The 13,037-nt window shown below is 45.1% G+C and overlaps 1 protein-coding gene across 2 annotated transcripts in view; it reads left to right on the forward strand.

Moving 5' to 3' along the window:
• The window catches only part of CTNNBL1 (catenin beta like 1), a 150,217-nt gene that overhangs the window by 44,729 nt on the left and 92,451 nt on the right, over positions 1-13,037 (forward strand). For both annotated transcript variants that reach the window (XM_037044034.1, XM_037044035.1), the window contains 2 exons: positions 817-956; positions 9,971-10,068. In XM_037044034.1, the coding sequence (XP_036899929.1) occupies positions 817-956; positions 9,971-10,068 (238 nt within the window). The remainder of the gene's footprint in view (positions 1-816; positions 957-9,970; positions 10,069-13,037) is intronic.

The following is a 13,037-nucleotide window of genomic DNA, read 5'->3' on the forward strand; positions in this document are numbered from 1 at the left end:
CACTGATTCCTCTACCACTCTCAGTTGGGTGTTGTTCATGGATTGCTTTGCATGGATTATATTATTTCCTTCTCAGAATGAACTTTCCTGTCTTGGGCTTAGTGGGCATTTCTTCTGTGTCAAACACTGGGTGGGGGAGGGAGGCATGCGGATGGGAAAACAGAGCAGACCGATTCTAAGTGCCAGGGCATGGGTCTGTTGAAAGGTTCAGGTGTGGAAATGTGGGTGACATACGATGCTACATGAAGTATGATGGTGGTGACGGTGTGCCAGAGACTGGATCTGCTTTGCTTTGGGATCTGCCTCGTAATCAGCTAGCTCTCTGGAAGGGATGTGGGGGAGGGAGGGTATTTTTGGATGGCAGCAGAATCTCCATCTTCTTTTGGGTAAGGGAAGTAATAGCCCTTGATCTGAAGTAGCAAGTAAGAGAAACCTTTTTTTTGGATTAGTAGGATAACTATGTTTAGGCAACAAAATCGCCACACCGGGGGTAATGCTAGCTAATCACAGGACTGGTGGACAGATCGCTTACTGCTGCGACGTGCTTTGGGAGCCTCTGAAAGGCAACTTGTGACTACAAGAGGAAGGGGAACCCTGTAATGAGATCTGAGTCCAAGATTGATGTTTGTAATGAGGAAATCGATTTCCCAAGGAAATTGTGTGACAGTATGATGTTTGGATGGGGGTCCTTCTTGGTTGGTCTGTTGTAGACACTTGGACAGATTGTCTGTCTGCCTGGGTTGTGTTGCTGTTTGCTCCTCAGAGCTCATAGCACTTACTTCCTTTCAATGATGCCGTCTTGTTTTCCCCTCCCAGGTTTATGGAATCCGAGCTGGACCTAAATGACATCATCCAGGAGATGCACGTGGTGGCCACCATGCCAGACCTGTACCACCTTCTGGTGGAGCTGAATGCCGTGCAGTCCCTTCTCGGGTTGCTGGGACACGATAACACGGATATCCTTTGGGGTCTGTCCTCAGCAGGGAGGCCGACATGGTCAGGGAGTGCTGTTTACTGTCTTTCTCCTGTCCATCTCTGCTGTCGCGCCTCAGGTTCTGTCCCCCTTCTAACTATATCCCCTTTTGAAACACACGCTGTCTTTCACTCATTCAAAAACCTGGTTTGTATGAGTACATATTGGGCAGTCCTTACTTGTCTTATTTGCTCTCATTAGTACTAGAATTCATGGTGATGGATCTGTTCACACAGTAACAACATTCATTTTTCTGGATCTTGATTTGGAAGCTAATAAGCAAGACCAGGCAGGATTTGAATTTCTGGTCTCAACATCATTCTGTTAGCAGATGCCCCAGTGGAACTGAGACTAGAGTCGAACCATGATGGAAAGCACATTGGAAGGTCCAGGAACACAGGGTCTTTTATGCTTTGTCCACTATTATATTTTCAATTTCTTAAAGAAAGGCTGGGTGCCCCAAAACATTCACTGTTTATTGACTTAGCTCTAGACCTAAACAGACAATCTGGATTTGACTCTTTGCTTCACTTTTTTTGTGTGGAATTTGGTGCTTCTCTAACCCTTAGTAGTCTCATCTGCAAAAACCAAGTTAATAACGTTTGCCTTTCAGTGTTATTGGAAGGATTAAAGGAGATGGTTGGAGTGCTGAGCAGTTTCTGATACATAGTGGGCACTTAGTAAACGTTACTTGTAACTGAATCTGAGTCATGGCTTTGAAAACCATTTTATGCTTTGCCATCTGATGTGCAACTGCTTTCGTGCAGAAGGTTTTTGATATGCCTGTGTTCATTAAAGGACATCTTCTTCCAGTAAGTGTTCTGTCAGCACCCAGGGTTTCAAAGGTAAGAGATAAGTGCAGTTCGTCCGCTTGAGTGATATTCATGGGGAATCTGCTGCTGCTTCACGTTATTCCCGTCTTCCTGGCCATCTCTTTCCTGAGAGCATGTCTGACTAGGCTCTCTCCTGCCTGATAATTCTCATAGAAATAAATCAGTGAATAATTTTAATTTCCTGAAGGGTGATCTTAAGCCACTTCTGATATTTCATGCCATGTGAACCAGTGTTCAGAATCACTGTGTCAGTCCCTGGATTGATGAATGGTCCCCCGGGTTCGCTGCAGAGTTCTGGGTTGTATGAGAACCTTGGTCAGATAGCTTGTTTCTGGATGAGCTCAGTACTGGGTTTTATGAATGCATTTAGTGGACATGCTTTGCCCACTTATTATAAATCAGGCACTGGGTTGGACCCGGAGGAGCCCTAGGCTCTACCGGAACAGCAGAACAGCATCAGTCTATAAACATATACGTTGGGCATCTTCATATGATTAGCCCTATTAAGGTGCTCGCTGCTCCTTACAGAGTTAGTCTAGTTGTTACTTCCCATTGCAGTTCACCTGCACAGATTGGTAGAGTTTTAGAATCTGAACAGACCTGAGAGATGACTTAGCCCAGTGCCTACTTATTTATTGACAAGTCTGAGGTTCCCACATTGGACAGCTGTCTGTTGAAGTTGAGGCTGGCACTCGAGGCCCCCTATTCCCAGTCCGCTGTGCTTTACAGTGCACCCCGAGCCTTCTCCCTAGGGTCCCCTACGGCCCTGACGGAGTTGCAGTCAGGCAGTCATCACCTTGTGTGGTAGTGCAGAAGTCGCCTGTTTTGTTTCTAGAAGCCCACCTCTCATTCTCTTTCTATTCCTGCTAACTCCAGATAATAGTAGCAGCTCTCCAAAGAGGCGGGTGCTTCGCTGAGTCACCAGCCTGGTTCCCGCTGAGGAGAAGCCTGATTCACGGAACGGCAAGGGCACAGCTGTTGCCAGTTGTTAAATCCTGGTCTTTAAAAAGGAAAAAAAATTAGTCCCCCTGCAACAACTTCGACAGGCTGCCATTCCCTCCCGTCTTCTGAGAGCTAAACTGTTTCTTCCCCCTCTTGTATGCCAACCTTCACCGTAGTGCCCTAATGATATTTTTTTTTTAAATTTGATTTTTAATTATGTCCTACGTCAAATTTAAAGTTCATTTGAAAATTTTTTTAATTATCTAATTTTAATTAGATGCAGCAATTAAGGTAAATGTCAGCCTCCTCAAAGTATAATTTTTCTTGAAAGCAGCTTCGGGAAAGGGTAGGCCCTCTTGCCTCCCATCTGACGGGTCCACTTTCGGCTGGCGCGTGGGGCTCTCCGCAGCAGCGCGCTTTGTTTCTTGTCTGTGATCTATAATGGGCATTTTTCTTCGGGAAACGGTTGTTGAACAATTTACCGTTGTACAGCTGTAACTGCCTGAAACACCTAACTGTGAATAAACAACTTCGTGGCAGTCAGTGATTTAAATTTTTGATCTTCAACTCTTCATTTATCACCCAAGACCATACGTGGCTGGTTATGTTCCCAGCAAGCACAGGTCATCTTTGCTTTGTCCTTCTCTGAGAAAACATAAACTATAGGGATTTTAATTGGATCAGAGGCTGGTTTGTTGTAACCTTAAGAGGCAGCGGATGTGAGAAAACAGCTTGTGCCTTGTCCTTTCAACCGTGAGAAGCAGCTTCAGAGTTTACCCTGGCACTCCGCATCGCTGCTGCTGGTGAGGGCTTGTCAGCGCTTCTGCGCTGTCTCCCCCCTTGAGAGGCTGGAGCCCAGCCATCAGCTGGCTGCAGAGAGGAATTCTGGTCTGTGAAGAGCACCTCTGGGGTGTGGGGAGGAGGGGGCGGGGCACGGCCCTGGAAGAGCATGGAAGACAGAATGCATCAGGAGAGAGCACGAGGTGGGGTCCAGCAGCTGCGGCCCTGCAGAAATACAGCTTTTTAAAACAATTTTCCCTTTAAAGTAAATAATTTACACATGTTTAGAGCCCCCCCCCCCCTTTTGTGATCCTTTTGGAATGTTTCTGCAAGGGGAAAAAACACCAAAGCTATGTTTAAAGATATTTTCTTAAGGTATTGCTAAACAGTTTTTGTGGCCTCATTTAAGCCAGATTTACTCAATTTGCCTGAAAGAACAAGGAGAAGATAAAACATCAGATGGTTGCTGAGTTCTCTTTCTGCTACCACCTGCCCCTGCCCCCCACCAAAAAAAAACCCTCCAAGGTATCAAACCCATGAGTATCTTTGCTTTGTTCTCAATTTGAGTGACAAGTCAATGGATTCCTTTATAAAGTTCTTGTGGTAGGTCACGGCATTTCCTGGGCTCTTCCTTAGTATGATTAGCTCTGTTGGGTTCTGTCAGGGAAACAAGAAACAGCAACTCCAGTTGGTAGCAAAAGCGTTCAGGTTACTGTGCGTGGTGGTAAGTGCCCATGGAGTACTGTGCTCAGGAAATGCCATTGGAATTCTGAGAAGGTGTGGGTCATCTCTGGCTTGGGGTGATTAGGGAATTGGATACTGGAGATGGGTAAGCTTTTGACAGATATGGAGATTAGAGTGCTTTTCAAGTTTATTTTCATGGTCTCTGCCTTGGCAATGGAAGTTGCTGTTCCTCATCACTTACTGGAAGCTGACATGCTCTTACTGGCTGTTCGTGTAGTCACTATATACTTACTGGGTATCAGGCCCATTTTAAAAAATCACAACTACTGATTGTAGCTAAATGCCCTATTCTTTAATTTAAAATTATCCAGTAATCTATACCCAGTGTATTCAAAGTCTGCTTTCTCTCTATCTGTTTGTGATCAGAGGTCTCACTGTAAGTGTTCCCTTAAGGCATCAGTGCAGTGAGAATGCACACATTAGTATGCAGGAAGGGAGAGATTTGTTAGTACCAAGTCCATCACTAGTGCTGATGGGACAGCTCTGATCCGTCTGGAATTCTTTTCTAAATCATTGCTTAGTTTCCTCAGATTCCAGAAAGCCCACAGGCTTGCAAAGTTGTCCTCGGATTTTGTGAAATACTACTGTGAGAATTGGAAAATAAGGAGCAGACAGGTTTTTCTAGACTAGCAGGGATCAATCGAATTGAGCAGTTTGGGCCTGAGAATGCTGAAGGGCAACAAATGGCCTGGGACACACCATCTCATTCCAGAGGGTGGTTCCAGTAGTCAGGGCCCGTCGTGTGAGAGCCCCAGCGTGGATGAGCAGGACTGGGGCCGGGAAAGGTGTGGCCTCCTTAGGGCTGTCTTCTAATTGGACTGGGAGGGAGGTCGCCTGGGCTCCAGTGCTTTCCTGTAAGCGCTGGCTGACAAGACTTGTGTTTCTCGAGCTGTTGTTTTGCTAGGAGCCAGTTTCGTCTTGATATATTCAGAATCAAAGTTATATCAAAAAGAAGTTACTTCTTTTTCTCATTGTTAGTGTCACTTCCCAGATAATCTGTACCGATAAACCACCCATTTTGGGGGAGCCATTTAAACATGCTCCAAAGAAAGTCAGCTTAGGTAAAAAGTGCCAAAGTGGCAATCTAGGAAGAGGACCTCTTAATGTAATTTTTATTTCGTTAATGAGTTTTAGGTGAATTCTATGTCCCAAAGCAGGGTTGTTGTGGCCTGTTTCAGACATTTTCCTGTGGCCTAACAGTGCCCACTAGCATTTACTAGGTACTTAATAAATGTTAAACGAGCGTATTTTTTTCCTCATACTAATCTGATTTAGGAGTGTGATAAAATTATGAGTCCAGGTTCATTCTAGGTAGCTCTGCTAGATGTTTCAGAAGGAGAAAAGACCATTTTTTCTGTGTTTTGAAATTCATCTGCATTAATTGAGCTATATCTAATCACTATCCTATTCAATGAATAAAAGAATAAAAATTTTTTAGAAAGCCCTCTATTTGTCCCATTAAATCAGTTATATATTCTGAATCTATACTGGTTCATTTCTCTTAAGGAAGCTTATTAAAAGTGACTTTTTAAAAAAAGCCACCTGTTTTACTATGTCTTGTTCCTCTGTATCTTAAAAAAATTCCTTATGGACATATCTTATTGGAGATTAATAAGACTGACATTCAGTTTCTGCACCAGGACTCTCCAGGGGACCAGGCCCAAAAGCACATATCCGGAGCCAAAAAATAGATGCAGACATTCCCTGTTTTCCAAGAGCCATTGTGTTACAGACCGCTTTGTGCCCAGCAGGTTATTTCAACTTCACTTCCTATTACGCTAGCTTATTGCCCCAGTAGTGGACAGGTACAGAGGGAGTGAGTGGGGTGGCCCTTCTACTCGACATGACAAAATAGGCTATCAAAAACTGTGTTTTAGTAATTCACAGAGAGACAGGCTCTCTGTTTTTCTATTATACTTGGACCGGAGAGCCTTTTACCTTGTGAAATGAAATTGTAACTACAGTGGAAAAACCCATCACCCCTGCTTGTGGAGCTAGTCTGCCTGTGGAGAAATGCTGGATGGGTGGCAGACCTTGCTGGATTTTCTCATCATGATTGAGAGTTCATCTGTCTATCTGTAGTTTCCATCCCTGTGCCTCTTTCTGGTCTTCAAACGACCTCTGTCTTCTGGGTCGTGTTACATTACCCAGGAATTGATTATTATAACTATGGACTCATTACTGCCTTGCTGAGATGCTAGTTGGTGAAAGTTGGGAATTGATTTAAAATCAGTGGTAGGACTGATGAGATGTTTACCAGATTGGGGAGCTGGTAACTGATTTCTTATTTGACTTCTTAACTGAGGCTGGAGAGTAGACGAGGAGATATGCACCGGACCATTACGAGATGAGACTTTGCTTGGTGAAAGTTAGACACATGTCCTATTTCTATATAAAACCACAGCCACTGCCATTTTTTTTCCTTTTTAAAAAAAAGTTCCTAGGTTTAATGTGACACATATGTGAGCATGGCTGGAGGCTAAGCAAAGGAAAGTACACCTGGCCCATAGGACTGTGGAAGCTGAAGAAGGACCTTATTAAGCTGAATGTGCAGCATAGCTGAGATGTGAAATTACATCTTCTAACCTCTAACTGACCGAAAAAGGGAGGATCATGCTTTTGTTGGCTGAAATTGAGACTTTAGAGGACTTTGGCCATTTAGATTTTAGAGGACTGTGGCAAGATTCTGCTAACAAGTCTTTATTATAGTGCTTTTCATATTTTCTCAGTGCTTTGACTTACTTGGCCTTCGACATACATGACCTCATTCATTCCTCAGTGAGCTAGGCTGGGCAGAGATCATTACCACCATTGCACAAGTGAGGAATCTAGGCTGTAAGGAAAGGAGGGGGGCTTCAGTGATGTTCTGTGGCTAGTGATGATTTGGGATGGATCAGTTCACTGAAGATGTGAAGCGGAGATGCGTGTGATATGACCCCTGTCCACACGTGTGCTCCAGTTCTCATCTGTTGTTCTTTAATATTCATATATCCCACCTGCCTCTTGGGGCTTTGTTTAATTAATTAATAATCACCACATACTAGTTAGTAAGTATTTAGCCATGCGTGGTGTTACTCGAAGGATGTAGTGGTAGTACTCACTGCATGCCCGATTCACGTCCTGGCCCTACAGACAGCTGACTCTAGTGGACGGACGGATGGACGAATAGAAGGGTGGATAGATAGATGGGGGTGAAATGTCAGGCATAGAAAATAAGCATGTGAGTAGATAAGAAGATCCATGTCAGAACTTTTCAAGAGAATAAACGTGCTGGGAGGAGGAAGGGCAGTTGTCAGCATTTTGTTCTTTTTCCTTGGACTTTAGTAATTTATGGTGGGAACACATGGCAGTTCTCTTCTCTGTGGTTACGGTAGGGTCAGAAGCTGGGATGTACTTGACTCTGGCCCTGTTTAAGCCTGGTATACATCCCCCCGTCCATTAATGTGAAGCTTAGAGGCCAAACTATTGTTCTTAGAATCAGACGGGCCTAACATTTTTCCTTACAATTGTAGTGACCTTTCAGTAAGTTACTTAATGACTCTGAGCTTTAGCGTATCTGTAAAAGGGGGTCACACTCACGCTGTTGTGAGCACTGCGTTGCACAGTGCTTGGCATGATGACACCCGTGAAAAATGGCAGTTCTTATGATGTGGCTCCTGCAGTCTTCAGGGAGAGAAAACTATCCACTCCTGCTAGTTAGTTAGGGCTGCTCAGAGTTACTTTTGTAGTCTTTTTTTTAATCAGTTAAAACAACTGATGTATTTTGGTTCACTATATATATATTTCAAGTGTCAAGTATGATACATTTTGTGTGTATGTGTCAACAAGCTTTCTGGTTATTTTGTTAATAAAGGTTACAAGCGTGAAGGAGTTTTCTCCAAAGACCTTTAAGCTCTTTGTACACATGAAGTTAATGCGTATGTTTTGGGTCAATAATGGCTTTAAAGAGTGAAAGAATATGACACAGGAAGTTTAATTACTTATTCATGATGGTCAGCTTCTCAACCTCCAGGTAGTTTTTGTTCCAGCGAAAGATGTTTGCAAAATACCTGGTATATCAGTTGACAGCAAGTTCCGTCATTCTTGTTAATATGCCCTGTATCTTTCATTTTACTTATTGTCTCTTTCCAGTTCTAGTGAAGCTGCTCTGATTTCACCCTTGTCTCACTTTCGGACTCTTGTGAGCTGAAGACCTTCCTCCTTCAGGCCTGGCTCCCCTCCCCCGCCTCAGCACCAACTGCCTGCCCTCCCCCTCCCGCTGCCCACCCCCACCCCTCAGTGCTTCAGGGCAGCCTGCGCACGGCTGTTAGGTATTCTTTCAAAATACTGTTATTTCATACAGTTACAGTTGTCATTTTCTCTCTCCCCTCCTATGCCCTTTCTTCTCCTCTTTATATGCCTTTGTACGTTCTAATCTCTCTGCTTTTATTCCTGTTGTTTTGCTTCCTAGCCTACCTGCCCTCATCCTTCCCTGTTGTCTCATCCCTTTTAACAGATCATTCTTGATTTCCCAGTTCAAGTCGATTGCTCCTTTTTCAGGACAGCTGCAGTTTGTTTCTGTATTCTTCATTTGTTACATGTTAGTAATTGCCTATGGGGTGTAATTTTTTAAATGTCTCTGATTATCTAACTTCCTCATTTGACAATGAGGCAACTGAGGCCCAGAATGAAGAGTAGATTAGCCTTTGTCATTGTCGCAGTGCGTTATTCATCATGGGCTCTCAGTGAATGTGGGTTGGTGGAGGGTGTGTGTGTGTGTGTGTTTGTTTGTGTGTGTCTCCAAGATGAGGGAAGAGAAACTTACCAGTTTCCAAGTTTCCAAGAATAACTCCTTTTTTCTCTGCTTCATGTTTTCTTTCAGTTGTATGTCCCTCTTTCTCTCTCATTTTTCCAGCTGTGTAATTCTCATTGTTTACATTTCTTTTGTGTCCAAAGCAGCAGGGGCTGGAGGGGTGGGGAGCCCAGTGTAAATCTTTTCCTCTACATTTTTTTAAATCCTCACCTGAGGATATGTGTACTGATTTCAGAGAGAAAGGAAGCAGGAGAGAGGGAAGCACCAGTGTAAGAGAGAAACATAAAGATCGGTTGCCTCTGGTACATCCCCGACAGGGGACTAAACCCGCAATGTAGGTATGTGCCCTGACGGGGGATCGGGCCTGCAGCCTTTTTTTGGTGCATGGGAAGGCGCTCCAACCAACTGAGCTGCCAGCCAGGGCCTTCCTTCTCCATTTCAAATCTATTTGTCATGCCTTGGTCTCTGAAAACTCTTCGGTGAATACCAGCCATCTCATTGTAGAAGTCATTGTTGCCTCTGAAGGTGAACTGTACAAAGTACTTAAGGTTATACTGAGTTCCGATCATTTAAATTATGAGATAGGCTAAGGGTATTGGCTTATTGCTGGAAAAGTGACCTCCTGAGTGATTTTATTTAAGTTTTGAAATTTATAAAAACACAGTTAACCTGTAGAATAGTTTGCCAGGAAGGCAGCATAAAGAAAGAAACTAAGTCAGTTAACAATATTTGTTGAACACCCTCTGTGAGTAGAAACTTGTCGAAGAGATGTTAGTTAAACCAGCAGGTATTAAAGGTAAACAGTGATGAAGTGATTGACAGGGAAACGGGAGGGAACCAACCACGTATTTTAATAAAATGTCAGTAGGGTTTCAGTATGCATGCGATGCCCTTAACATTTCTCACATGTGTCCATAGCTGTGGTTGATTTGCTGCAGGAATTGACAGACATAGACACCCTCCATGAGAGTGAAGAGGGAGCGGAAGTACTCATCGATGCTCTGGTAAGTTGCACATCCCCCTGGGGCTCTGCAGGCTTGTGCGAGCTGCTGACGTCGTCCCCACCACTGTCTCTGTGCGGGGCACCAGCTGGGTGACAGGTATTGCTCTGTGGCAAGGCTGGGCTGAGTGAGGAGAGTGAGAAAGTGGAAATGCAGCCTCTGGGCACTTTGTTCTTCGGAACTATGTCAGGGAAGGGGTTATTAAATATCACTGCGTGTAATCCCCACCATATCCTCGCAGATGGGCATCGTCGCCGTTCTTCCCACTCACAGCCGTGACGCCGAGGCGTGGGGAGACAGAGCAACTTGCTCGTCGTCACCCAGCTGGCGTTTGAACCTGTGTTCTCTGTGACTCCACGTTCCTTTCCTCTGCACTCGACTGTGGTGCTCCTGACCTTTTCACGGAGAGTTTTCACAGATGTTTCTTCTCTCTCCTGGCCTTTATAATTCCGAGTGCTAGTGAAGACAAGTGTCAGCGTTCCTTATTTCACAGACAGGGATTTGGAGAACGTTGAAAGTAAGAACAAGTCTTCTAGCTCATCCAGGCTGGAGTTGCGGCCCTGCCTGTGGAGGACGCGCCCCTTGATCTGGCATTCAGAGCCTTGCCGGCGGAGCCTTGGTGAGGCCTCGCAGTCTTCCTCGGCTGTTGTTCCAGGCAGCAGCCAGTCCAGGAGTTCATGTGTAGGGTGAGCCTGTAGTCCCGTCTCCTCACTTTACACGTGGGGAACCCCAGATGCTGAAGTGAAGGGTTCCAGTGGGTCACTCAGCCAGCCCTGTAACAGCTGAGATTAGAGCCTGCATATTCTGACCCCCACCGCAGTCCTGTCTCCCCACACTGGTTTCCCTGGCTCACCAGTGATCAGAGGGCTCAAAGGCTGAAAAGGCACCACAGCTGGCCTGTGGCAGGAGTGAGTCTAACCCAGCCTCTTACCCTGATTCGCCCTGCGGCGCCTTGTCTGCCTACCACCCTACCACCCTCTGCAAGGCTCTGCTGATTTTCTTCCTTTCTGTTGTCCGGTCTTTGCTGTCCGGCATGAATGTGGGTGCTGGTTTTCATGCAGTTTGCAGAGTTTATCTTGGATCTTCACAGTCACTTGGGCCAGAATTATCTGGAGTGCTCGTGAGGCCACCTTCCAGCCCCGTCCAAGACCTTCTGAGTCAGCATGGCTGGGACCGGGGTCCCAAGTGACTCTGAGACCCCACTGCTGCACTGCCCACCCCCTCCTCACCCTTTTTCTCTCAAGGTTCTGGACACTAGAAATTTCCCATGTGCCATGCTTGCTGCTCGTAAGTGAAGGGGTTGTGAACCCACTGGGTATGAAAAACTCTCTTACAGAGAGTGAGGCTGGAGGCCAGCGGGCCATTTCTGACTGAATATGATGAAGATTTTTATCGACATTGTTTTCTTCCTAAAGCAAACTTTGACTTTTGTAGAATTTGGGACCTTTCTTTTTCCTTGGAGCCACTCTGCAGAAAGAAGAGGACGGTGGGTAGGGGGGTCCTTCTGAGGAACATCTGAAGGAAGGCGGTGGCACTTGCCCCCTCCCTGTGTTCCCACAGTGTCATTTGTGCGGTCTTACCTTCCTGAGGTTTAATTACGGTGGCCCCGAATGAGCCTTTTTGTTTGGTCCCTGGGCCAACGTTAATTACCATCCTTTGCCTGTGTGAATAGAGGAGGCAAGAGAGGAACAGCTAGTCTGTCTGCTGCCTGTAAAACATACTCAGAAACAGCAGTTTGCACAAAAGCCCCGTTTGTGTTTTCATTGTTGCCAAACGCACCAACAAACATTGGATCTTGAAGAGTTTATTGTTTGTTTGGAAAGAAACAGTTCTTCCTCAGACTGGGGAGCCATTATGTAGCGGCTGTATAGTTGGTTTAGTTGGGTTTTTTTTATGATATAAAGATTTTTACTTTTATAGCTTTATAGCAATGGGGCTGGTGTGAATCACAAACAGTTGAACATTCCTGGACACCCCTATGCTATTTGCAGCTGATCAGAAGCCATCAGTAAAGAGAGCAGAAATAGTGGGCGGTCTTCCATTAATTTTCCTTCCTCCCCTTGTGCTGCATTCAGGAAGAAGTTTGATAAGTATTCTCATATTACAAGGGTTGAGTTGTCTTCATAGTTTTAATTTGGGGCCAATATCAGAGACCTGGAATTGCCTGCGCAGAGGCTGGAGGGCACGTAGCAGGATTTATTGTGGTGTGCGGTTTGCAGTTATTGCCTTGCTCTTTCTCCCAGTTGGAAGTCCTAAGCAATAGAAGCGCACATTTGTGGGGAGAGAGTGCTGTTCAGGCATCTTTGGAGTTTAAAATTTGGTACACATTCACTGCTATGACTTATGCAAAAGGTGAATATTTGTGCTTTGTAACAAGTTGGCTTGGTAGCCTGGAAAATAGACTCCTTTCTGAAGAGTAGTAAATGCAAGCATATTTGTTTTGATGGCAATTCTCTGGCATACATCTCTAAAAAAGGACTTTGGGTTTCTTGAGAGTTGTGAGCAGATTACAGTCATTTTTCTACTCGCTAGTCCCAGAACTTGGCCATGTGCTTGGCAACTCCAGGGCTTCGCTCACATCTGCCTCAGCTCGGTACGCCTTGCTTCTCCAGGGCCACCAGGAATGCTCCTGCTCATCCTGTAAACTTAAACCATATCCCTTGCCTTCGGAGTCTTTTCAGACTTGTCACCTCAGCAGAATTTGTGTTCCCCTAGCATTTTGTACACCCTGGCACTTGTCACGTTGGCTTATAGGCATCCATAGTTTGTCTTTCCTGCATTGTGGTCCCTGTTGGGAGTGGCAGCTCTGGCACTTACCAGCTGTGTGTCCTGGGGAAAGTTACCCAACCTCTCTGTACTCAGTTTCTTCTTCCGTAAAATGGGAATAACGGTAGTAGTGCCCATTGCATAAGGCTGAAGTGAGGAATTAATGAGATATTTAATGTGTTTTTAGAACAGAGCCTGGCATAGTG

Source organism: Sturnira hondurensis, unplaced genomic scaffold, assembly GCF_014824575.4.
Source record: "Sturnira hondurensis isolate 20B ecotype Veracruz unplaced genomic scaffold, ASM1482457v3 Scaffold0004136, whole genome shotgun sequence".
NCBI classification, from domain to species: domain Eukaryota; kingdom Metazoa; phylum Chordata; class Mammalia; order Chiroptera; family Phyllostomidae; genus Sturnira; species Sturnira hondurensis.